This window comes from Strigops habroptila, chromosome 2, assembly GCF_004027225.2.
Source record: "Strigops habroptila isolate Jane chromosome 2, bStrHab1.2.pri, whole genome shotgun sequence".
Taxonomy (NCBI): Eukaryota; Metazoa; Chordata; class Aves; order Psittaciformes; family Psittacidae; genus Strigops; species Strigops habroptila.
Genome location: NC_044278.2, coordinates 33,495,216 through 33,522,127, shown reverse-complemented (window position 1 = coordinate 33,522,127; position 26,912 = coordinate 33,495,216). Strand labels below are relative to the sequence as shown.

The window sequence follows — 26,912 nt, the reverse complement described above, 5'->3', positions numbered from 1 at the left end:
CTGCTCCCCCCTCCCCCCCCCCCCCTTTTTTTTTTCCCTGAAGAGAACTATTAGCACATATTTAGGAAGGTAAATTGTCCCCTGAGTTAAATTAGCACCTGATCAAATGTGCACAAAGTGCTAATTGCAAGCAAAACCAACTGAAAAGCAGCTTTTAAGGCTCCAGCAAGCAGGCATGAAAATTGAGGCCATCCCAAAGAAAGGGGAGCCTTTTCAGACAGCTGACTGCAGTATTACTCAGTGATAAAAGTCAGACCATTTCATCCTCAACAAAGGGAGCAGACAGGTAGTCATTTCTAAATATCAGGCAGCTGTTTTGGCCCGGAATCTCCACTTCCAAACAGGACAAAATTCTTCCTGAGGGGAGAAGGAGTCCGTATGTTTGGTCCCTGATGTTAAGCACATGCATTTCTCATGGCCCGTAAGCTCAGGGAGCACCTCCTTGAGGAACCACACCAGTTGGTCCTTGCACATGCACTGTCCTGTTTCTGGTGGTCTTGCAAGGAGGTGTGCAGCAGGAGCTATGGGGAGGGCACAGGGCAAGGTAGGACCCTGCTGGGGCAGCCCTGAAAGATAACAGAAGAAACTGCTAGGACTTTCCAATGCTCAGCTTCTAGCAGAACTAAATGTCTGCATTTATTTAAGGAAATCAGCTATTTTGAAGGTAACCGGCTGTGGCTTCTGAGAAAAAGGGTGTCAAAGCTTTCAGATGAGAGACTCCTTTGGAGATGTGGCATGTGGGGAGAACATGGCCCCATGCATTTAAGGGGCACGTGATGCCACTGGGGACAGCAGAGGTGCCCCCAGAGACAGGAGAGCTGAAGGCTGCTGGTCCCAGAGGGATGGGGCACCCCAAAAGCCAATGGAGCCAGGTGTGCCACTGATCTGGGAGATCCCAGGAGCTGCAGCAAGTGGCTGTGGCGTCACAGGGTTTTGCTGAGACAGCAACTGCTCAAAAGTTGCTATTTCTTTTCTCCCCCCTGTACTCCTTATAACAAACTGTAACTTTACATTAAGGATAAAAAGAGCAATGAAAACCTTGGGAATTTTCAATCAAATAACAGTGAAAAAAGTGTTGTTTAGATTGCAAAGCCAAACACTCTGAAGGAAGGTGTGGTGAAGGCTGCCTGCACAGCCTCTTATGTACACTCTACGAAACAGACTTGTTTCAATGAGTACCTACGATTTTTTCCCCATCCTCAAATGTTTAAGATACACACCCACAGGGCTGAAGTTTGTGGTCACTCAAGCAAGCATAGATGTTGCCATCTTTCTCTTAGCATTACTTCTGTGTGTTATCACTGTAGTCTCACTCCTGTCTTTCCAACAGGAACAGTCAAAGATCCCCTTTTGTTTGTTAAAGCAGAAAACTAAAACAGTCTCGTTAGCCAGCTGGGATGTGAGCAGCCTCCTCACTCGTACCTACGGCCGTACAGAAGAGCTGCTCTTTGTGCCATCCTTACGCAGTTAGTCTATGAGATTGAATTGATTCTTACGCACTTTTTTTAGTCATCCTTTCTCCTAATTTGCTTACTTCAATAATTAGCCAGACAACGTTAGCACTTCTCTCCCTCCAAGTAATCTTCACCTTTGTGCAGGAAGCATGCTAATTTGCCAGAAAGCTATATGGCATTTGCATGTTTTTCCATCTAATTTGGCAGCGTCGGCGCTTAAAGCAGGTGCGATGCTAATAAGCCAACTTGAGCAATCAACCCAGGTAGAGATCTGTGGATTGCACAAGAATTTCTTTGGAGTGTCTTTCTGTGTCTGCGCTCAGCACTAATTATAGCTGGGAGAGGGAGGAAAGGAGAGAACCTGAGTAAAATGGGTAGTAGGAAGGCTGTGACTTTTGCTTTTTCTGAGAGATTTTGAAAAGAGGGCACCTACACCTCGACTCAGCCTGAACACTTCTTCCAGGGCCATGGTCGGGAATGGAGATGTTTCCAGGAGGAATGGAGTGTTTGGGGGTCCTTTTCTCCTCCTGCCGTAAGTGCTGAGTAGAGCACACAGATAAATAGGGCCAGCGACAGAAGAGTGGGTAAAGCTACCCTCAGGAGTTCTGGCATCCGCAGTCCTGCAGATCTGTGTTTCTCCTGGGCCCCACATAAGTCTTTCAGGAGCTTTTAGCTTATGAAGGCAGGGAGGCCAGCAAACAGTCCTGCTCTGCTCCAGCTGTCAATGTGATGAGGTTGAGCTAGGCTCAGCCCTCATATGTCACATTGGCACAGAGCTGTTCCTCAGCTTCCTCCAGCCTGGGAGCACCCGGTCCCTCCTTGTTGTCCCTCCTGCTCCCCAGGCCACCCCCCCGTTAACCCCAATGAACTGCTCAGCACTGCAGGTGTGTAACTTGCACTTCTGGGTGGATATGGGGTTTCTCCCAGGGGAGGGATTCCTGCTGCTTCCCTGGGCTGACAGCCCGGGTCCAGGGCCTGCTGCAGCATGCCACCCAACCTATTAGTAACAGCGTCCTTCAGGCAAGCAGGGATGTCAGGGCTGTCTAGATACATTAAAATAATTCAATATCTTTGCTGTCACATCAGCTCCTGCTCTGCCTTGCTCACCTGCTTGCTTTTCCCACTCAGTTCCTGTTAGCACTGTAGCACTTAAACTATCAGATACATTGAAGAAGTTTTCCATAAGCAAGACTTTAGGTTGCTCTAGGCAGAAACTGCATTTCTCAGGTTAAAGAGATTGATTTTCCCCCTCATTTCTATTATTGTTGTTTATAGCATTTTTTATACTATTGCTATTACCGTTACCATTACTATTACTATTTGTTCCATCTATGCTGGGCTACAAGTTGAGAAGAATTGGAGGGTAATTCCTGTCTGCTTTTTGTCACCCCAGGTACTACAGAGCTAGGACTCTGGGTTTTGGGAAGGAGGAGTCTGTCTCAAGATACAGAAATGAGTTTTGAAGATGGTGCTATTGTGTGGATCTGAATATCCCTAACCATTGATGATGGCGGTGGCATCTGACTCAGGTCTCAGCTACCCTGACCTCTGCCATTATAATGATCCACTGATAAGGTGGATCAAAATCCCTGACCCCGATCATACCTTTCACTGCAGTGTTTGCCATCTGGGTCTAGTACCACTATATACTGGACATTAACGGAGAGAATCTGAGGAATCAGTTGCTTTCAGGCACCCATTGGGGAAACACAGCTCTTGTCAAATCCTTTTGCAAATCAGAAAGTGCTCCTACCCTGTATAAAGGTGTGGAGCAGGGGATCACTTTCACTCTTGTCTCCCTGTTCTCTCTTGGACCAGAGCAATAACCCCAAATGAGCTAGAAAAGGACCTTTTTCCACAGGGTTTCTGGCTCGATGGCAAGTAGGCATAACTGGGTATTTCTTTCCCCTCCTGCTGTCTCCCAGGATGTGCTGGACCAGGGTGAAGCTCACCCCAGAGGCAGGGGAGAGTGTCACGACCACCGTATCCCACACTGCCAGCCCTGCAGGCGCTCCCACTGCTCCCAGTGCTATTCCAAAGATTAAATCTTACTTGACTTAAATTTCCTTCCACTGCAAACATTCCCTTAAATTAATAGTTTCTCAACAATAGATAATCAAAACACTTGCCTGTATTTTATTTTTAAATAAACCAGGTGAGGGTCAAAAGCCAACAGAAAACAGACTGATTAATTAAAGGGGGTGCTTGGGAGGGTTTTAACTTTCAGCAGTCGGAAAAGCAATTAATTTTCAGTCCAATTCTGTTGTTTTGATTTATTCTTCATGGGACTCCTTATAAAGGCTTCCAGTGAGTTGCGGCCTCAGTTAAAAGCATGGCTGGGAAAGAGGCCACAGCCCAGCTCACCGCAGGAGGGCCAGCACAGTTCCCTGGGGAGGATGAGAGAGGATGAGACGTGTCAGCTAGTTGAAGCAAAGCAGGAATCCTCATTTGTTTCAAATACCTTCTTTAAACAAGTAAAAGGATCCTGGGTAGAAACAATATTAAAAGGAATATCTCTGTCTCTCAAGGAAGCCAAATCCCAAGGACTTTTACATCTATCTATGCAAAGCTGCTTCCCCATGTTACCCTCAAAGGTTTGCCTTAGGAGAGGGTAGGCAGAGGCCGTGGCAGAGCCCTGGGGCTTGGGGGTCTGGCCCCACTCCAGCAGCGTGCCGGCGCCCAGCCTGCACAGTGAATGCAGACCCACATGGCAGATGCCTGCTGCGGAAGGTGGCCCATCCTTGGCTTCATACCGGGAGCTGGGTTTTAACTGGGGGCTACCAGCCTCCACTTGCAATCACACCAAAGTGTGCTTAAGGTGGGATGAGGTTCCCAGCATTTCGCTTGGGAACCCCCAAACACATGTATTTTCCCTGCTTTGATTTTGGAGAGGAATAAGGAGTCTGAATATTTCTGAGCAATTTCTGAGGTGGTTTTAATTGTCTTACTGAAACTTTCGCTCTTGTGCTGGTTTTGGCTGGGGTAGAGTTAATTTTCCCTGTAGCAGCTGGTCCGGGCCATGTTGTAGATTTGTGCTGGAAACGGTGTTGATAACACAGGGATGTTTTAGTTACTGCTGAGCAGTTGCTTACACAGAGCCAAGGCCTTTTCTGCTCCTCACACCACCCCACCAACAAGGGCTGGGGATGCACAAGGAGCTGGGACGTGACACAACTCACAGACAGCTGACCCCAACTGACCCAAGGGATGTCCCAGACCATATGGGGTCATGCTCAGCATGTGAAGTTGGGGGAAGAAGAAGGAAGAGGGGGACGTCCAGGGTGATGGTGTTTGTCTTCCCAAGTACCTGCCACACGTGATGGAGCCCTGCTGTCCTGGAGATGGCTGAACACCTGCCTGACTGTGGGACGTGGTGAATGAATTCCTTGTTTTGCTTTGCCTGCATGTGCAGCTTTTGCTTTACCTATTAAACTGTCTTTATCTCAACCCACGAGTGTTTTCACTTTTACCCTTCACATTCTCTCCCCCATCCCACTGGGGAAAAATGAGCAAGCGGCTGTGTGGGACTTAGTTGCCGGCTAGGGTTAAACCATGACAGCCCTTCTTCAGTGAAAAGACAAGCCCTGCTTTTAATGTGCTTAAACTCACTGACCTTAACTGAGCTGATCTTGCCCGTGACCTTGAGCCAGAGGAATCTCCGGGCTTTCCCACAATATATTTGTGCCCATAAACACCTGGATTAAGTGACCCATGTCAAACACAAAGCGACAGCAATGTGGTTTGCTCAGCACTCACCCGTGGCCATGTACTGCAGCCCTTCCTGAGCAAGAAGGAGGTGGTATTCAACATGCAACCACCCGTGGCCATGCTGGCAGACCTCAGCAGTGCCAAGCCTGGATGACCAGCGGTGGAAACAGCCAGCAGCGGGTCCCCAGGGACCCAGGTCCTCCCTGCATGGGTGGCTTAAGAAGCGGTAGCTGCTCCCATCTTTCAACGGCTGGTGACAGGAGCTGGCCTCGTGCTCCTGGGCTGGGGTCAGTGCTGTTTTTCTTTCCCAGAGATCACGCGCTAGCTGGTGAGTTGTCACAGATTTGCAGTACCAGGAATTAGGGGCATATTTTTAATGCGAACACAATGTTATCTCACAACGCGTGCTACCAGGGCACTGCAGCGTGAGGAAGGCAATGAAAACATCTCTCCCCTTAGGGCAAGGTAATTTTCTAACTGGGACAAGAAAAGAGCCGTCCTGGGCCAAAGCCAGGCAGAAGGGATTGCTGGCCAAGGGAGAAGCTTTAGTCCTCTAAAGTCTCTCCAAATTCCCATTGGCAAAGCTGACTTACACCATTGAGAAGTAAACACCCTCATTTTAAGATGAACTGCAGCAACCAAAGCTGTACAAAACACAGGCAATGGGCATGGTGACTTGGCACGTGTTCCTCACATTTCACTTTGTCTCGGTTGGAAACAGTTATGGACCTTTTTCCTGGCTTGACCCAAGGTAATATTCCTTTCCTAAGAATTAGAGAGTTTTCTTAAACCTGGGCCAGACTCATGTGATTCTCAACTCAGGAGTACTCAGCCTCCATGTGCCAACCCTTTGGTAAGGCTAAGGAACTAAGGAACTCTGGGGTTAGTAACTAGACCTAAAGTTTGGGGACTTTTCCAGAGAATGGCTCAAAACTGAAATGAAAGCCTCAGCTTCTCCACTGTAAGACTCCCATCAAGACCTAAGGCTGTGCTGTGGAAACACACTGAATAAAATCTTGCCTATGCTAAAGCCACATTGCAGATAAACGACCTGCACTGCTTTGAAAAACAAATACATTTTATCCCTTTAGATTACAACACAGGAATATATCTTTTCCTATCAGTGAAAAGTATCCTACTGTTTGTTTCAGTTGACAGACTTGTTGCTGGAAGGGAAATGAGAATATTATCTCTAATGAGTCTTCTCATAATGGCAATTTTCTGAAAGAGGTACCAATTCTAGGTTTGTGTCAACAGTCCCTCATCTGCAAGCCATGGAATAAACCTCCCAAGCCTATTGCAGTATGCAGCTTCACTTCTCCAGAGCCAGTGTGATAACATTTTGACAGAGCAGCAATTCCTATTTTAACAGCAATATAGATTCTTCCCGTGTGTGTACAAACGCATCTAAACCCAGATTGTGCTTCTGGTCTCCTCTAAACCAAATGGTCTAACCGACGTTTCTCTTCCCTACTTATCTGTTGATTCTTTGCCACCACATTCAGGCTGCCCACCATTTAAAATGCAGCCCCATAGGGAGGGCATCCTGCCTCATTTTAAGTCATTTGACCCATGCCTGCCAAAGTCATTTGAGGGAATTATGGCAACATCTCAAGAGGTCCCTCTGCTTCTGGGGGAAGCATGAAGCCACAATGTTTTTCACCACATCTACAGGTGGGCCAAAGAGTCCACCTACCTCCTTCCAGATCTTGGCATCAGCTGGGTAAATACAGCCCCAATCAAAGAGCCCTCTGGTTTTCAGGCTCTATAGAACCAAGACTCATCTCCTTTTAAGCTTGGTTCCAGGTGTGACTGAGATGTGTGAAAAGTCTTTGATCCTTGCACCATGTTGCAAGTGAAGTGAACAAGCTGCAAACTAATCCCACTGCTTTGTGTTTGTGTTTAGTAAGATTTTGCAAAACCGTCTTTGTGCCTGGCCTTCGCGCAAAAAGGCTGTGTTGAACTGAATGCCTAATTGGTTCAGCTGGTTATTGCTGATCTCTGGGCCACATTTTTCCATTTCTATGGTGTGTGTGTGTGTTAAAAAGTTAAGAAATTCTTGGAGGGTACTCAGAAACTTGGAGGTCCTCTATAACCCCATATGGAGAATGCTGTTTAAAATATGACAACACTGTTAATGTTAAAGGTGTGCAGCTGAATAAGGCAGGATTTAATAGACCACTGAAACAGAAACTTCAGCCAGGGAGTATGTATTGAGCATACATTACACTGGCTTGTTTTTACCAGTGTGCAAAGACCCCATTGAGAAGCTAAGAGCATCTGAAACCTTCACAGATGCCCTTCAGCAGGACTTTGAAAATGACCACTCCTGGTCAAGGACATGCTGGTTAAGTATACACTCAGGAAGCAATTAATTCCTGTGCCCTGGTATTGACTGCATACCTGGGAGATACTTGGAGTTGTCCTTTGGTGGCAGGATCCAGAGCACAAATATTTCCCATACTCCCCTGGACAAAACTTTCCATGGACACAGGCTCCCAGTCGTGTGTTCAGCTGCATCACCCTCAGCTTCCAATCTGCTGTTTGCTTCCTTGAAGTGGACTGTGTTTGATCTAATCCAGTTTCCCACAGATCCCTGCTCTTCTCTGTGGGTTTGTGTCCAGGTCGTCACTCAGAAAATGTTGAGCCAGCCTCAGCCCAAAGAGGAAGGTGCATTTCCTATGGAAATCTGTGCTTTAAACTTTTAAGGGAAAACAAATTCAAGTGAAAACTGGAAACCCAGAGCCAGGCTCTCCATATGGATAGGAATCACAGACAAAGGGGCTGTACAACACTTCCACAATGACCCAAGCATTCCAGATTCGTGCTTGAAAACGTTGCACTGTGCATGACTGCGCATCAACGCAGCAGTGAATTTCTTGTACTTCATCATAAGCCTATGAAACAAGTGAGCCAAAACTGAAGATTTGTGAAGGTTCACAGATCTTTCAGTCAAGACAAGGCCAAGTCTCAAGCAAACCTGATCCAATCTTACCCTTGGAAAGTGCAGGGTAACATTAGACTCTGACAGAGTTAACACAGCGGGGGTTATAAGTCCAAATCCACCAGGTTGCTTTGAGACCATTTCAAGACCACAAGAATGAGTCCAGCCCCATTTCCAAGTCCAGACTTGTTTCTCTGCTGTAGGAAGTAATGCTGCAATATCAATAAAAATGCAATGAAGCTCAATGCCAGACCCGGTAAGAGGAGAAGAGAGATTTATTTTAAAATAACATTAATGCCACTCCCTTATACTGTCATACCCACATAACCCTCAGCACTGAGAAGTTTGTATCCTCCTGAGAAGGATTCCTCGTGCTAGCACAGAGGACCAGGAACTTTGACTACCCAGCCCTCTCCAAGTCTCCTGACTGACACCGTCCAGGTTCACATATACTATTTTTTACCCACCAGGAACTGACAAAGATGGGTCTCTCCATGCTGCCACACCTCTCCACGAGTCATCAGGATTTTGCCTCCTTTGTCTCCTGATCTGGGTGTTCTGAGAATCTGCCCCTAGATGTACTTCTCAAAGATCTGCCAGCCCAGGTGCCACCAAAACCTGCCATCCCTCCAGTCCCTCTCCTGCCAGTTACTGCTATAGGAGCTTTGCATACCAATATTCCCGTTCATTCCCCTTTCAAACCAATCTTCACATTTCCATCACAACATTCTCTACCGCCACAAGGGCTCCACATGAGCATGTGCACACCTTTCAGCTGAGCTCCAGGATGCTACAAAGAGGGAGAGCCCAGCTCTCACCTAATCCATGGAAAGGGTTCAAGGGGCTCATAGGAGAAGCAAAGTATGCTTCCAGTCCTCCAGCAGGTCTTCTGAACTCAGTTCTTGCTGACCACAAGGTGGGTGCTTTGGAGAAGATCCATCTGTTCATATATCCATCTGATTATATATCTTCTTCTGAGCTTGCTCCCTAGTCAATGGACATAGCCCATTCTGAGAGCAATACCTCACTTTATGATGGAGATGGTTAAGATGGGTTAGATGGAGTGGCTATTTCTTTCCATTGTCCACCCAGGGAGAAAAGGACAGTGAGCTCAGACTGAGATGTCTACTCCATAGACCTCTGAAGTTAGGTGAGCTGAATCCTGCCTCTGCAGCCCAGAAAAGAGCAAGCACTGGGGATGTGAAATGTATGGTTGGTGGGGCTTGCCATTCACAACCTGATCCCAAGTCCCTTCTCAGCTGCACATTGCACATGCAGTTTAAGCTTCCCCACACTTCCAACAAACTTCCTAAAAGCAGGAGCAACAGAAGAGCAGGTTTTCTCTGCAGACTTCTCCCTGCGTTTTCATCTTGTAAGCATCCTTCTCCTGCCAAGCTGGCAAGGTCCATGAGATCTCCTGCCATCCCCCTCTAGCACAGCAGAGTTTGTGGCTTTTGATCTTTTGCCCTATTGATCTAAATTGGCTCAAAGATGGTCAGGAAGTGCTTTGTGGTCTAGGGTGCATTGAGGCATGGGAAGAAAACGTTCTGTGAATTGTGCTGGGCAGGACAGGCTTTTATGTGGTGCTCATAACAGCAAGGAACTGGATGGGGTGACCCAGGCAGTCACTTTTCCACCAGCATTACTAAGTGCACTGGTAGGACAGGCCTGGGCAGCCTCCAGTTTACCTGCCCTGTTGATGTGCAACCACCTTCTGATTTTTGCCTGTGGCTCTGATTCTTAAAGGACAAGCGAGGGAAATCTCACATTACTGCTGGCCTCATCTGAGCACTGGGGAGTTCCGTTGCCAAGCAAGAAGCGCCTGCAAGCACAGTAAATGTACCACCAGGGTCCAAGGGGAGAGCTGAACTCCAGCCAGTGTGACGGTGGCAGCCAGTAAGTTTGTGGGCTTGGGAAGGACACTGCTTGGAAGTGTTACAGAAGACCTTGATGACTCCTGACATCTCTGGTGTGTGCACTTGCAGTAGTTACCTCAGTAACACGTGTTAAAAAGTCCCAGCTTGCTCAGGAATAGGCTTTGCCACCCTCTCTCTCCCTGTAATAACCTATTCTCGGCATGCTGGCAATAAATAACCCCTTTGTCACGCACCATGGGCACACCATGTACTCAAACAGGGCCATCCTTTGGATTTTATTTTCAGCAGTGGATTTTAGCTGAAAACGGGAAGCTCTGAATAGAGGCTCTGGCATTTTGCAAGGCTTGGCCTAATTGCTTGTGCCTGCAGGTTCCCATAGTCCTCCTGGAGTGGTGGTGTCACTGTGTCATAGAATCATAGAATCATAGAATCGTAAGGGTTGGAAAGGACCTTAAGATCATCTAGTTCCAACCCCCCTGCCATGGGCAGGGACACCTTGCCCTAAACCACATGGTTCAAGGCTCTGTCCAACCTGGCCTTGAACACCGCCAGGGATGGAGCATCCACAACCTCCCTGGGCAACCCATTCCAGTGCTTCACCACCCTCACTGTAAAGAACTTCTTCCTTATATCTAGTCTAAACTTCCCCTGTTTAAGTTTGAACCCATTACCCCTTGTCCTACCACTACAGTCCCTAAGGAAGAGTCCCTCCCCAGCATCCTTGTAGACCCCCTTCAGATACTGGAAGGCTGCTATGAGGTCACCACGCAGCCTTCTCTTCTCCAGGCTGAACAGCCCCAACTCTCTCAGCCTGTCTGTTTGTGTCCACACAAACAGGGGCAAAGTGATGGCTTGATTAAAATCAGAAGCCTGGCACTCGGCGAAGGCGCAGCCTTTGCTCTTTCCTCAGCTGAAGAACAATACAGCTTTGTCACTCTTCAGCAGCAACACACCCTGAGAACTGGCTGAGTCCAGTGGCTTGGTCAGGTGAAAGAAACAGGGGGAAAAACTGCTTATTCTTTTGACAGGGAAACGGTGTCTCTGAGATACAAGAAAAATGAAGAGCCAGATGCCTTGTATGGTTAATGGTCAGCAGCAAGTAGGATTTCAATCTGACAGGCATATCAAAATGGCCCTCTTCTTCCTAAAGGGGACATGGTTCTTGGCTTCCAGCTGCAACCTGAACCTATTTCTTCTCTATTAGAGGCTTTAATAAACCAAGAGACTTTAATAAACCAACGAACACTGTCTGCAGGGCTATTCACCATCGTCCCATTTTCTGAGGCTCTCATAAAACTTCACTCCATACACTTCTGGATGGAAGGCTTTCTGCTTTCCAGATGGTATTCTGCAGTCTGGTCTGCATTGTCGTGCCTCTGTCCTGTCAAGTATGGTCCCACCACGGGTATAGCATTAACCCCACGCGCAGACAACTGGAGCCCTGGCTGCACGTGTAGGCAGGCTTTTGTGTGAGCTTTGGTCTGACAGAGGTGCTCATTGCAAGGAATGCCCGGTGGGCCCTGCACAAGGGCAGATACATGACCAGAACTAGCCTTGCCTCCTGGACTTGGCAGCGTTTTGTGAATGAACTGCTGCACAGGCACAAAGCAGTCATGTCTGGGGAGAATCTGAGTCCTTTGGGGGCAGAAGGTGGCAAGACCATGGAGATGCAACCCTGCAATGCTGGCTGCCACCAACACAGAGTGAAAATGCATTGCATATGCATGTAGGCACATTCATGCGATCTCTATTACTTCCTTGGCATTCCCACTGCATGTATACAACATACAGATCCGTGCTTTTCATTATGCACACCAGATGTGTCTGTTCATTGCTTGCCATCTTTGCTCCCCAGTTCAAAAAGAAAGGCTCTAGCCTTTGGCAAGCACTGCTGCCAAATTCATCCTGCAGAGCAGTTGCTCCAGGGGTGCAGCTTTGGGAAGAAATACCAGAGGTGAGCAGGAGCAAGTTGCTGGAGGGCAGAAGGGAGGCAATGCAGACGCAGAGTGAGAGCTGGAGTCAGAAAGGCTCTCCAGTTTGGATACAGGGCAGTTCCAGGAACTAGTGTATAGATCAAAAGGCAGTGGCCTTCAGGGGGAAGACACTGGCCAGTGAGAAGGTTCAAAGGGAACCCAGTAGAAAAAACCCTCAGCTTCTCTGGAGCTGGGAAAGTTGGTGCTTTTGCTGTGGAGCACAAAGCATGTAATAATAAATAAAACAGAAGTGGCTATTGTTCCTTCTCTTTGTGCTCTCTCTGCAGAAGCCCAGCTAATGCCTCAAGCAGCATCACTGTACCCTCACCTACAAATCCAGCCCAAAGTCAGGCTCTGGACCCTTCCCTTGGGGTGGGTAGCGGAGTTTCCACTATGCACAACTTTGTCTCCTCCCTTTAGGCCTCTTCTCCACCACCTGGTGCTGGGGATAGTTGGGGGCTTTCCCAGGGAGTCTCTGAATTGCTAGATACAGGGACTTTCCGCAGGAGCTTTTTCTGCCCACTGGGATGTGTCTGAATTTTGCCCACCCCATGTGAGCAGATGCTGACAAAAAGCTGCCTATGACGAGAATAACAACACCCACACTTTTTCCCAGGGCACCCACCACCAGGTCAAAAATACCATGAAAGCCATCCTCCAGGCACAGATGTTCATACGGGCATAACAAACCCCCACGAGCATCACTGGCTGGCCTTGGCGCCAGTGCCCCGCTGGTTCTAATGGAGGAACTTCAGCTCCATCGGTCTTTTTTCTTAGTATCCTGCTGGATGCTGCTAACCAAATAGCTGTCCCCCATCTCTGATACCTTCCTGGGTGCCCTTGGGAACAGCTAACTCGCAGACCGGCCCTTGAAGAGAAAATGCATCTGCTAGGAACTCCCTTCCTGCCCATGCACTTGCTCATGCAACTCCTTTTCTGCCCCTCACTGGCTTCTCCAATCTTGTCACACTTAAGCTTTGGTCCCTGCTGTCAAGGGGATCAATAATTGCCTCTCCCCAGCTTGATCCTGCCAGCGCAGGGCTTGTGCAGCCGCCTGAGCTCCTGTAATCTCCCTGCACAGAGACACCCAAGCAGAAGCACTTCATGCAATTTCTGTACCCAGAGCATCCAGGCTTAAAGCAACCCCATGTACAAGAAGAATTTTCTCTCCAGCACCTGTTTACTGTACATCTGCAGAGCACTTTTCAGTATAAAAAATGATGCCTAATTTTCATTCTTATTGCAAGAAGTAATGCAGTTGAACTGTATCATACCAGTATCTATTTTCCAGACTTTCATTTTCTCTTTCCTTCAGATTTATCAGAGAACTGAGCTTATCAGAGAAGGGATTAGCCAGATTTTTCCTGCTGTTGCACAGTCCCATTTACTGGCAGACATCTTGTGTTACCTGAGTGCTGACAGCACCTGTGGACGCATGGAAGGGCTGCAGTGTAGACATTGTACAGGGAAATTTTGGCAAATCTCTCTGCCACTGCTGGCCCCCCATGTACTACCCTGCAAGTGCTGCGGAGCAGGGGGCACAGCAGTGGAAGGGGGTAATGTCTAACCCATCATAACAACCATGGTCTAAGCTCATCTGTCAAAGCTCTCACTGACTTGTAGACTGGCTTTGGTGCCCAAAACCTCCTCTAAGTTTTCCAGCTCTGCTAGCGGATACAATATAAAATATTCCCTCTGTCTACAACCCTTTGACCTGGCTGTGTCCTGAGACATTGCAGCTACAGCAAAATATGCTGGAGACCTCGGTGTTTGGTTCTCTTCCAAGAGCATTTCACCTCAGATGGTTGAGAAACGTGGGTTCACGTCTGATTTATTGGAGAACTTTATTCTGTGGTGCAAACAAGCGGTGAGTAACCCCTCTGTGCTCTGAGCACTGGAGGGACACTGGGAAAGAAAGGGGTTTCTGCCACAGTAACTGCTCGCCTCAGACTGACTCCCTTTGGCCAAAGCATCCCTGCATACAACGGCTGGCAATGAAAGGCCTGTGCAAATAAAACCACAAATGCTATGGATATGCATTTTTCTTCCATTCGTGCTGTCTTATTCCAAAATGTATGGGTAAAATGCTGACAGATTCTGCTGTCCCTTGTCAGCAGACAAGGGTTTTTGTTTGTGGGTTGGATTGGTTGGGGGTTTTTTCATCTTTCAGTTACATGAATGCATTTTCAGCTGCTTGGTTAACGACCTGTATATGCAAATCACACGGTGAGGCTACCTTCTGCAGTTTGCCAGGCACAGATTTGAATGAGAAGCTTAAAGGACAGTGAAATCCCCATCGCGGCAGACTCAGAGCATCAGCTGCAGGGAGGGAGAGCAGTACAGCCCAGCTGCACAATGATCGCACGCTGATCTCTGCTATACTCTGCTGGAGAGCATTTGCAAGTAATTCAGATGCTGGCGTGGCTTCTGTATTTCATCTTCTCACAGGAGGAACCAGATGAAAAATGCACATATAGCCTCTGTTGTGTTGGTTGGGGTTTTTTAAGTTTGTGTTACTGAACCATAAACCAGTTGATCTATACTTACTACTTTAGCTGGAGACTTTGTCTCTGAGTTATCTGTCTGCTCCCCAGGGGAGAAGGTGGAGTGTGGCTGGGCTGCTTTCTCTGGGGAAGGCGGAAATCTTTGTTATAGCCAACTTCACCAGTTCACCTATTGGTACCATTTCTTGTTCGGGTCTTCCATGCACCTGAGTCTACACCTCTCTTACTTCATGCTCCCTTTCTTGATAAGTTAAAATGATAGGCATTAGTAGTGCCTGGAGAAAAAAAGCCAGTCTGGCAGGCTTACAAGTCACTGCTGTGTGTACTGCTAGAGAAACTACTGCCTAGCAAAAAATTGTGAACCATTGCTTTTCTTTACAAAATCCCTTCCCAGATTCCACTGAATCACTCTGCCATTGCTAATTGAGTTCACTGTATTCCATTTTTTCTGTGTTGATGTGACAGGGTATTTGGTTTGCATTAAATTCAGGTGAGACTTTGAGCTGACATCTTGAAAATCAATAAGCAGCAGAAATCATCAGGGGAAGCCAAAATGCTGGAGGCTGAATGAGCCTGTTGGGCTTCCTGGATTCAGCCCCATGAACAGGGTCATATATTCTGGAGTCGTGAACCTCACAGGGAAATAATGACATACCCAGGGACTGAAACAAAGCTATGTATAGTGTTTCTTACCCCTATGGCCTGCTGAAGCACATAAATAAATCAGGCATTTTGCATTACTGTTTTGTGGACTGTTTGGATGTAGTTCATAAATTATTGGAGAAGAAAGGTCAGGCTCTTAATGAATGCTTTGGAAAATCAGCATCTTTGGGAAGGATTTGACATGCTTTGTTTACAGTGTGAGAGAGTTCAACACACAAATTCTCTGAAATGCCCAACGAGCCTTCCAGCAAAACCAGCGGAGACAAGGCTAAACATCCCAAATATTTCTCCTAAGTAAAAACAAGCAACAACAAAAAAAGCAGGAAATTAAACCCCAGACCTTCTTTAGTCAACACAGAAATCTATGAAGCAGACTCCTTTTGATGGTCTTTCTAGCTCACCTCTGAGCACTGGCAGCAGACGCCTGGTGACTTATCTCAATATAAACACTCCTGGAGCCAAATACTGCTCTGGTGTGACACCTCAACCAGGCATCTTGGTCTCATGCAAGGGACAAGGGCGGACTAAATGGGACCCCTTTGACCTGGGATTCCTAGTGGCCTGCATGTGGGGAGAGTAAAACACTTTGGGGGGCATTTCCCCCCTCGACTCCCCTTTGTTTCCACCCAGGTCAGTCGGTGGCAGCGTGACCCTGCACGCCCCATCCTCCAGGCATCCATCCACAGCTCAGCATGGGGATGGCTCAACATGGGGGAAAAGGGCTGTCAAAGGTGGGAGAGAGGCTTCAGCTCTAAGCAACTTCTGCAGTGAAAAGAAGCCAAAACCACATTGCAATTAGCAATCTGGAGGGCACTGAGTCCTGCGGCGAGGGGCTGACATCAGCCAGAGTGGGTGGAAAACTGAGACAGCGCGGACCATGGTGCTGCTCTGCTTCCTCCTGGGCACGTTGTTAGAGGGAAGGGAAAAAAGAAAACTGGAATAATTACTGCGGGGGGAGGGGAGAAAAAGAAAAAAGAAAATAAAATTAAATTATAAAGAAAAAAAAAACCACAAGGGAGGGGGGGAATATCTCTGGAAGAACACACAAGAGATGCTCAGCAAAATAGCGAGCGTGACCTTTCGGTTGGGTGGTTCCTTCCACGCAGGAGAGGCCACTCGGTCCCAAAGACGAGGGGCTGCTGCCACCTCCCGGTGCTCCGGACCAAGGCTCCCGGCGCAGGGGAGCGGCACCCTGCGGGAAGTGCCGCCGAGCCCCGCTGCTGCCCGGGGAAGGGAAGCACCAGCCGGACTAAAAGGGGCCGAGATGCAAGGCCAGTGCCGGTTGTCTGAAAGAAAGCGGGGATTATTGAGTAAGTATGTAAAAATCCTTCGGTATGACATGTCTGAGCACGGCATTTAAGGCATAGAATCATAGAATCAACTAGTTTGGAAAGATCTTTTAGATCAACCATTACCCCAGGACTGCCAAGACCACCACTAAACCATGTCACTCAGGGCCTCATCTACATGTTTTTTGAACACTTCCAGGGACAGTGATTCCACCGCTTCCCTGCGCAGCCTGTTCCAATGCCTGAGCACCCTCTCGGTGAAGAAATTTTTCCCAATATACAATCTCGAACTTCCCTGGCATAGCTCAAGGCCATTTCCTCTTGTCAAAGGAAATCAAGGAAATAAAACTATGTGCACAAATATTGTGTTGGATATGCAAGGTTTCGTGTATGCTGAAATACATGTGTTCAGATCTTCCCTACGCTGATGACCTTAAAGGCAGAGCAGAGGCTCTAGATTAAGCTGCATGCCTTTTCCCCTGAACAGAGGCTAATGAAATGATCAACCAACTGTGAAATCTTTACAGAGAAAGCACTGCAAGCAAAGCACAGAAATTCCCTTTTCCCCAACAAGGACCTGACTGCAAGCTAGGTCATTGGTTCCCCTGGGACATGCCAGTCCACCCCACACAATGCCATGCTGTAGGCAAGCAAGGCTAGCACTGAGTGGAGGTGGAGGGCAGGTAATAAAACACAGTGAAATAAGGCTGAATAGTCACCCTGAGCAGAAACCCCTGTCCACCAGCCCCTCACGATGTCCACATGCTCAACTTTCCCATGCAGGGCCTCCATACCTCTGGACCCTTACATAGCCCAAGTAACCATCTCAAAATAGCTCCTGCAAAATACAGCAGTGCACCCTGGAAACAATGAGTGCATTAAGGAGGAAAGTCCCTGCACTGTTCCCCAGGGCCTTGCAGATCAGCCTCAGCCTATACCCCAGGGGTATTTGTGTCTCTCCCATGACCCCAAAGCAGCCAATTGGCATGTACTGGCCCGTGGCCCTTGAACCTCCTCGTTACTGTCACTGCAGTTTAGGTAGATCACCTCTTTGCTTGCTGTGGTTTGAGAGCAGAGCACAGGCACAGTGGGAAGCACTGCTCCTGTGCTCAAGCCCCCATCATCTTCTGTGCCTTCCCAGCCAAGGAGATACATTTTCCTGTCACTGTGTGCTCCACAGCATGCTGGAGGTGGTAGCCACCCTGCCAGACATCTGTAGGCAGCGGGCAATGCTGTGTGTCCCCCACCCTGACCCCGATTTACACCTTCCCCAGCAATGAGGTGGTGGCAGTGCCCACTGGCACCCTGTCCCCACAGTGGTCTGGGCAGACATGGGCTGGGAAAGGGCAAGCCATGCAGGACATCAGGCAGAGCCATGGGGTGATGTGAGGTGGCTGGCAGGGATTTCCTCAGCAGCACCAGGTTTTGCTGAGCCCCTGCCCATCTGCCAGCACTCCTGCTGAGGCAGGGCAGCTTCTCCAGGCTGGGCTGAGCCTGCCCTTACCAAGCAGAAGGACCATTTCCTCAAGAGTTCAAGGCCCTCCCAGAGTGTGGTAGATCTCTGCAAGACAGCAGGAGTACGGCCTTGGAGGCACAGACAAGTCCCCTGAGTTTTGGCTGACTTGCATCACTCCATCATCCTGCCTCAGCCTCTGGGATTTCATTTTTATCCCGCTTGCGCTGCACCCTAAGATATGCCACAAACATCTGTGTCACGTCTCAACTTCACATTTTTCCTAAAAGCAGCAGTTAATTGCAAGCTAAGTGCCAGCCACATAACCCAGCTCCCGCACTGCTGTGTAGGCTGTGTACGGACCCAGCTGCACTTCCCCTGGGAAAAGCCCCGCCGCTGAATCAGGAGCTGGGAAATGTGGGACTCAGCAGTCACCTGCTCTCCTCACGTGGGCTGGTGGTTTTCCAAGCCAATCCTGACAAGAGGTCACACCAGAGGGACAAAGTCCGGGTTAGTGGGGGCAGAGCCCACGTCATTGCAGTCGCCTGACTGCAGTGTCTCCCAAATCCACGTGCCCAACACTGAAGCAATAAACTGCAGAGGTGTGCCCAGCGTGTGAGCGTTACACACTTTTGAGAGAATACTGGGGTGTTTTGGATGTGTTTGGATCCCTTTTTGTTGCCAACAGAGGCAGTCACTGCTTTTTCAACCTCACATCGTAGAGACCTGTGTGGCAGAGACCTGCATGGCAGAAACCTGCCTGGCAGACCCCAAATCTTGATGACAATGACAAGGAGATGAGGGGTTACAGTGGCTGCATGTAACAGAATATGCTTTAAATTAAAAAAAAGGGAGAAATGCTGGAAAGCTTTCAGACTGCTCTCGATCTTTATGTAATGCGGCTGACTTGCATTTCAATCAGAAACCAAGCGATGCCAGAGTTGTGCAAGCCTCGTTGAGTCCACGTGCCTGATTGCCTTGTGCCCTGGCTTCCCATCTGCCCAGGGAGATGCCGAAACCAGCGGTGGACAAAAGGAGCCCTTGGGAAAGGCTGCCACCCTGCGGGAACACGGCTTTGCCGGGAAATCATTCCCTTTCCCCGAGCTGTCGTTTGCCAGAAGCCAGGGACAGCTTCCCGGCTGGCAGCCCGCAGGTCGGATCCTGCCAGTCCTTGCTCCCAGGTTTTTCTTGGAGGAAAGGGGAACCCAGCAGAGGTGACGTACCCTGCCCAAGCAGTGCAATGCCATGGAGGGGAAGGGGCAGGAGCTGCTCCCGTCCCACATGTCTCTGCCACCACCATGGGGTCACTGGGGCCTGTGTGAGGATGGGGAGTTGGTTGGAGGAGGGTGCATGGCCCTGGGCCACTGTCTGATGCATCCCCCTCAGGGCCCCTTAACAATTTCTCAGGGAGGGGAAGGTAAAGCCATTTCTGCTTTGCTGTGGACAAGCAAGGTTAGCACTCTGAGTGGAGATGGACAGCAGGGCGCACAAACCACAGTGCAATAAGGCTGAATAGTCACCCTCAGCAGAAACCCCTGGTTACAGGCCACTCTACACCAATCTGCCCAGATGCTGGAAGGTGCCATCAGTGCCCTGTGGGCAGGGTCCTCCACTGCCTTTCTCTCCATGGTAAAATCATGGACTGAGCTGCTAACCAAAGAACTTCTAAGAAATTTTGTTACTCATTGAAGAGTGTTAGCAACACCTTATTAACAGGTGAATTTGTGTAGAAAGCTGTGGTGAAGAACTCCTTGAAACCGTGATCATAAGCTACGAATGACAAGACTTTCTTTAAATTAAAATTAAAGGGGGACAATAATTCTTGCAGAGCCAAGTGCATGGAAAAGGAGGAGGAGTGTCCCAGAGTGATGGGACCGGGAATACATCAGAGTGAAAAATGTGAAATACATTGAGTGACACATAGACAATAGTAAGCAGAGAGCCATTATTGCCCATGCTCACGCTCTTCTGAGGGCAGACGATTCCCTTGGGGATGGGAGCGCTCTGGGCGTGGGGACACAAAACACCACCAGCCATCCCATGTGTCCTTGCACAGAGGCTTTTAGCAGCCACTCATGTTTTTAATTAGCTGATGGATTGCAAAGGGCTTTAAATTCAGCGCTGCTCAGAGCAGTGAGACAGTCAAGGCCTGGTGTCCCCAGGATTGGCCCCAGAAGCGAGGGGCTGCGGGTGTCCTTTAGCACGCACTGCATTGCAAGAGCCGCTGCCCCTCTGCACAGCTCCTGGCTTGCCCCAAACCTGCCCTGATTTCCTACCATCAGAACTTTCACTTTCTCCTACCCCCAGAAAAAGGGGGCTCCAAAATGGCTCAAATGTCATTTAATGGGACAGACAGACACACACTGCTCAGACACCTGTACACAGATCATGCTAGAAATATAGTTCCCTATTTTTATGTCTCTGAGAGGTTTGAATGGGAGCTAAATGTTTGGGGCTGGGTTTGGGGTTTTTTGCCTCCTGGCTTTGCTGAGTTTGTGTCAGGAAGGAGGGAGATGTCAGCACATGGTGGGGAGTCACGGAAGCTCCCTCCTGGTACGAAATTGCCCTTTCCCAAAACACACTCATTCACACCTTTCCCCTGGAGATGAAAGTGCAACAGGCTGCACGTTTTTTGGTAGAAAGCTTTGGGATTGCCCAACAATTAATCTCAATAAAAAATAGGTTTAAAATAGTGTCAGACGCTGAGGGGTTTCCTGGCTTTCTAATTACCAGACAGTAATGTCCCTCCTTTCCCTCTCGCCCCTGCTTCTGCAGCACTCCCCCGCTCCTGCAGCCTTGCCCCTCTCCACAGCTCTCCCCCAGCCACCCTGCTCCGGGCCAGCTCTGCCACAGATGCTGTGATGTTGGTCCCAGTAAGGCTCCCAGCACCTCTGGCCCAGGGGGTTTAGGCAGGGTCGGGAGTCCTGGGGCACATTCACTTTCTCCAGACAATGGATAACGTCTTTGCTCCTGACTCCCACTCTTTCCTGGGTTTTGGCCTGGATGTGGTGGAAGAAAGTGCTTTTTAATTTTAAATAGGCCCAGAGCTTCTGTGTTTATGGCTCATATTAATATTTAAACCCACGCCATGAGAAAAAAACCCTGCATCTGTTTTCTCTTTTCCACAGCTGATCAGCAGTAAAGGGAAGGAGGTTGGCGGGCTTGTCCCTTCGGCAGAGCAAATACTCTTTCTCCAACTGTCCTCACTTCCCAGTAAGGGCATGGAGGTGTGCTTTTTCCTGGGAAGGATGTGTTTGTTTTGTTGTTGTCATGCTTTGTTTTGATCAAGGAGTACCCAGAGATGTGTTGAGACAAACTTGTGTCTGTTCCTGGGGAAACAGTGACCTTCTCTACTTAGGAGCCAAGGTGGACCTCAGAAGCTCCACCTTACATTGCAGCACTTGGGTGTGTCCTCTTCACTAAGAGGACAAGCACACACTGACCAAGCTGATTTTACCTATGGGGTTAATTATGTGTATTTGGGGTTATCAGTGATGCTACGCTTTTCCTAAACACCCCAGATTTCCATCTGCATGGAAAGCTATTTGAGTCAAACCTGTGTGCTGAAACCTTCAGTCTTGAATGCTCAAATCTATGCAAGCTTGGGAGTCATGGATTTCGTGCGTAGCAATTGCAAGGAGAGCTACTACCTATGCCTTACCCACCCTGCCATCAAACAGCTTTAATCATTCATTTCAGATTAAATCCTTCACATTGACATCTTTACTGATGCAATGAACTGAAGAAATGGTGTGGTTGTTGGATTGCTGAATTTTGTTCCTTTTCTGATCCTTTTGTTTTGCTTGCATGAAGGGTAACAGGAACATGAAAGAAAGAGCAAGTCATCATCACAAAATGTACTTCCAGCAGTGGAAAGCATGTCCTCCAAATGGTGTTAGGCACCAACTTCAAAAGCCTTAGGAAGGAACAAATGAAACCCCCAGAGCCAATTGCATGTTTCCTATATCTCTTTATTGACCGCCACTGACCGTGTTCTCAGGTTGAGTGCCAGATACCAGTGGAAGAGGTGGAGCTACCCTAGGATTACAGCAAGAGCAAGGGACACGGTGTGTTACGCACAGGCTGGGGAGAGCTGGCTGGGGATGTGAAGCCTCTGCACAGCGGTGAGCCCCCTCTCTCCCCCAAGGGCCTACTAAGACGGTGGAAAGACGTGCTTGTCCTCGTGTCAGTTCCCCTAAGGGAAACAACAGGGTAGTGGTGTGAACAGATACACTTAAAACACTTTGCTGGGAAAAAATATACATTGCAACCCATGAAAATAAGGTATTATTTCTCCTGCGGTTGCAAGGAACTTGTGGCACATTCATTGCATGTACACAGGATATTAGGCGCAGGGCTTCGCTCCTTTGCTTTCTTTTAAGAGTAACCAGTTTAACTCTGCATCGGATAGAGCAAGCCTGCAGGGCTTTTCCCCTGCTCCAAGCCTTGCCTCAAGACTTGGTGCACCATGAGCCTGTGTTACTTGTGCACTCCCTCCTACCTGATGGTGGCTATGGACTACAGCACCGGACAAAGACCCTCTCAGCAAGTACAACAGCGTGGCAGCACACACCATCCATGCCATCCCCCACAGCACAGCTCGCAGGTTTAAGCTTCAAAGTCCACCAGCTGCTCACCCAGCCCCTTGTCCCATCCAAGGGAAAGGGGGAAAAAATAAAAGAAACAAAGGATGGGGGGTAACCAACAAAATAAACCCCTCTGGGTATTCACTGGTATCTATGCAATGGCTCTGGGAATGAGACTTGCAGACAGTGGCAGCCTGCATGCCGCAGCGGCAGGCGGGCTTAGGAGGAAGGCGCGGAGGTGGGCTTCTCCTCCCGGGACACAGGGATGGGCCTCTCGCTGTGGCTGGCATCCATGTTGGAAGGGACCTTGGGGCCAGAGAAGGTCAGCATGCCGTCGTTGGACAGGGAGCAGGTGATGGCAGCCTGGTCCACATTGGCGGGCAGGCGGTACCGGCGGTGAAATTCACGGGAAATGTAGCCGTGGTCATCCTGAGAGGCAGTGGGGAAAGGGGGGAAAGCTCGTCAGAAACCCCCCAGCACCCACTGTGCCCCACTGCCTGGTCCAGCAGCTCTACTGGACAGGGGTCCGCATTCACCCTGGCTTATCATGACACTGTGCTGTCAGTATCACCAGTTACATTTCTGTTCTTATTCTATTTTACAGGTTTGTAGAGGGAGGTGTCTCCCCGTGATGCCCCTGAAGCTACAAGACCTGAGCAGAACAGCAGGATCTGATTTTGGCCATATTATAGATTGGGATCTGGTTTTGACGGGGCCCCTGCCATGGCCTCCAATTTCAAGGGATTTTTGGAGAAAAAGTGTGGGGTTCTGCAAAGGTAAAAGCAATGCACACGTCTGCACCCATGTATTGCCTTACTAGCCAGCAGAGGTACATCAGCCAAAGTACACAATCCTGACCCCCTTTTACTTTGGCCAAAAGAATGAGAAATGTTTGGGGGTTTTTTTAAGTCAGCTGTAAAAACGGCTGCTCTCTTTCCCTGGAAAAAGATAACTATATTAAAAAATACATACTTTTTCCAGGCTAGAGCTTTGTCTGGCCAAAAAAATGTATGAGAATAATTAAACCCCTGCTGGTATAATTTACTTTTCAACCCCCACAGATATTTCCATGACATACGTGTCAAAAGTTTCCAAGCCTGAGGCACTTGGTTGTTTTTCTTTTGTTTTGTTTGGTCTTGCTTTCTCTCGCAGATCAGCATATGAAAACTCTGTTTTCACTAACAATTCCAGCTTATGAAAACCCAGCCATGCTTGGGCAGCGCCAGATGATGTTCTTTGTCTGGTCCAGTGTTATTAGTGAACATGGACATAGTCATCTGATGGTTATGGAAGATGATGATTGAAAATAAACAAAAGAGGAGCAGATTAGCTTGTTATTGTCAGTTATCAGGTTGGGGCTCTATGGGAACAAGCCACGCCAATAATGACAATCAATAAGTAACTCCTTCTTTTTTCCCTTCAGCTGAGGACTGTTGGAAAGAAAGAGAACGGAGTTCAACTCCCAGTTACTCCACCATCACCATCACTTCCACTTACCTGTCTTTCACTGTGCTTGCCATGGATTTCCACAAAGTCATCGATAATCTTCACACTCAGGTCTTCGGGGGAGAAGTGTTTTACATCTAGCATGATTGTAAACTTGTCCCGGTCAGACCTCACCTAAAAGAACATTATTAGACAGTAAGATCCGAGCTCTAAGCACAGAGGGAGCTTAAAAGGTGAAGATGGTCTGGCAGTGGCACAGTTTCTCCTTCTGTTACTACAGGCCTCAGCAGGGGTCTCCTTCCCATTGCAGGGACCCAGGGGCACTGGGCATCTGTGCCATTGCTACTGCTCTGGGGAGAGGCATCACTTCTCATAACTATTCTTGTGCCAGAGACCCCTTTGCACACAGCAATCTGCCAGATGCACCAGGCATTTGTACTCAGCAGCAAGGGGGAATTAAACCCAGTGCTGTTCTCTGACAGCACGCATTTTGTCCTTTCAGCAATTTATAGTTTCTTTGTGGTTTTAGCTCTAGAAGGAAACTGGTAAGAGGCGGCTAGAGAATGCACTGGTCCCAGAGCTTTGGACCACAGCCCTCACGGCTACACACTACTCCTACATGCTGCCTTCAGAGAATTGCTCCAGCTTGGTCTTGCAAAACCCACCCAGTTCCTGAGGCAGAGGAGGGGTCTGGAGGAAGCTCTGGCTCACTGGGGTCCTCTCCCATGCCAAGCTGCCCTCGAGGGCACTTACTCCAGGAGCAGCCTATGTCTTCCCTTGCCGTACGGCCAGCAGGCAGGCAGCAAAGGTAGCCTTTTATGAGTCAGAGACAACTGTCAGGAGCCAAAATGGTTTCTGTTTCTTGAAGGGAAGCCTCCTCCCTAGAAAGGGTTTCCCTCCGTGCCCAAGAAAGGGCTTGGTGCTTGGTGGTGGGCCGGAGGTCCTCCTTGCCCCCTTGCACCGCAAAGCAAGGCTATAGCCACCAGCCTCTGCCAGCAAGCCGCGGGTGGGGAGGAGCGGGTGGAGGTGTGAGCAGGGACAGGAAGGAAAAGGAGAGGAAGCCAAAGGGCCCTTACCTCTGAAATGCCCGACTCCAGCACACTGCGGAAGAGGGACTGCCTGTAGTAGGGGCTGATAGTGGAAGAGAACAAAGGCAGGAGATCATACTCGAGGAGACCCTCTCCGAAAAACTGGTCAAACAAACGGCTTGGAATGAGGGGTCCCAGAGCACGCTTGAACCAGGGGTGCTGGATGGTAATGTCCATGCTTGCTGCTGCTGCAAGGGGAGAGCAGTGGGGGCTGTGCAGGCGCTGGGGAGATGGCGATGCCTTGGCTGGACTGCACAGTGCATCCCCAGGGAAGCTCCCCCTATATATACTGGTCTCGCAGAATGAAGGCATTAGCGGGATTTCTCTGGAAAGACATGATCTCATGATGGAGGCAACATGGTCAGCAGAAATGCGGAGACTGACCTGGAAATGACAGTCTGGTTGGAATCTGTGCCAGATCTCCCGAAGGGATGACGCCAGGCGGCAGGCTGTGAGACACAGGGTGCCCAGGGGTACTGGCAGGTCCTCTATGGGATCAAGCAGCTAAATAGGGCACCCCAGTGGGCATCTCAAGGATGCTTGTGAAGGAGGTCTGCTCTGTGCGTCTTTGTAATCTGCCCTTGGCTTTTTGTTAATGTGCTTTTGGTTCTGCCCCTCCTTGAAAAAGAGACACAAAGTCTCTTCCAAATAGATGAAACAGCTTTATTCCAAATGAGGAAAATGTGTTGATTCAAGCTGAACAAAGGGAAACTTTTTTTGTGACATGCTATGAAGTGTCTCCACCACTTGAGAGGGGCCTGACATGGCCGGTGCAGGGATCCTGGCAGGGCTGGCAGGAAGTGAGACTAATGCATGATGCACAGCATGAACAGGGGTTTGACAAATCAGAAACTTTTAACAAACAAATACTTTGCCAAAAGAAAGAAGAAAACATAAGTTTGGTCACTGACCGTAACAGCAGTCCCAAAGCTGCTCTTGAGAGTTTCCTTGTTTTGATTTCATAGAATCACAGAATGGTTTGGGTTGGAAGGGGCCTTAAAGATCACCTAGTTCCAACCCCCCTGCCATGGGCAGGGGCTTCCTCCACTAGAGCAGGTTGCTCAAAGCCTCATCTAACCTGGCCTGGGATGGGGCAGCCACAGCTTCTCTGGGCAACCTGTTCCAGTGCCTCATCACCCTCACAGGGAAGAATTTCTTCCTAATGTCCAATCTAAATCTACCCTCTTTCAGTTTAAAGCCATTACCCCTTGTCCTATCACTACATACCTTTGTAAAACCCCCCTCTCCAGATTTCTTGTTGGCCCCTTTAGGCACTGGAAGCTGCTTTAAGGTCTCCCTGGAGCCTTCTCTTCTCCAGGCTCAACAAGCCCAACTCTCTCAGCCTGTCTCCACAGGAGAGGTGCTGCAGCCTTCTGAGCATCTTCATGGCCTCCTCTGGACTTGCTTGAACAGGTCCATGTCCCTCTTATGTTGGGGCCCCCAAGCTGAATGCAGTACTGCAGGTGGGGTCCCACAAGAGCAGAGTAGGGGGCAGGATCACCTCCTTTGACCTGCTGGTCATGCTTCTTTTGATGCAGCCCAGGACACAGTTAGTTTCTGGGCTGCAAGTGCACATTGATGGCTCATGTTGAGTTTCTTGTCAACTAACACCCCTGAGTCTTTCTCCTCCGGGCTGCTCTCCATCGGTGTCAAATCCTTTGCACAAGTCCAGGTAGATGCTGTCAGTTGCTCTTCCCCCATGCTCTAACCCCATCATGGAAGGCCACCAAATTTGTAGGGCCTGATTTGTCCTTAGTGAAGCCATGCTGGTTGTCACCAATCACCTCCTTATTTCCAATGCGCCTTAGCGCAGTTTCCAGGAGGATCTGCTCCATGATCTTGCAGGGCACTGAGGTGAGACTGACTGGCCTGTAGTTCCCTGGGTCTTCCTTTTTTTCCTTTTTAAAAATGGGGGTTACGTTTCCCC

At 48.9% G+C, this 26,912-nt stretch overlaps 1 protein-coding gene across 1 annotated transcript; it reads right to left on the bottom strand.

The window, feature by feature from the left end:
* Positions 1–21,815: 21,815 nt before the first annotated feature.
* Positions 21,816–25,222, bottom strand: CRYAA (crystallin alpha A). The gene is made up of 3 exons (XM_030476360.1): positions 24,974–25,222; positions 23,949–24,071; positions 21,816–22,880 (listed from the first exon to the last, which is right to left on the bottom strand). Exons 1-3 carry the CDS (start codon positions 25,160–25,162, stop codon positions 22,671–22,673), a joined length of 522 nt encoding a protein of 173 aa, XP_030332220.1. The 5' UTR covers positions 25,163–25,222; the 3' UTR covers positions 21,816–22,670.
* Between the last annotated feature and the right edge of the window lie 1,690 nt (positions 25,223–26,912).

Excerpts from the sequence above, each read along its gene's own strand:
- CRYAA (XM_030476360.1), bottom strand. The coding sequence starts at position 25,162 with ATGGACATTACCATCCAGCACCCCTGGTTCAAGCGTGCTCTGGGACCC. Across the intron at positions 24,072-24,973 it reads TGGAGTCGGGCATTTCAGAG|GTGAGGTCTGACCGGGACAA; the intron begins GTAAGGGCCCTT and ends ATGTTCTTTTAG. Across the intron at positions 22,881-23,948 it reads GCAAGCACAGTGAAAGACAG|GATGACCACGGCTACATTTC; the intron begins GTAAGTGGAAGT and ends ACTGCCTCTCAG.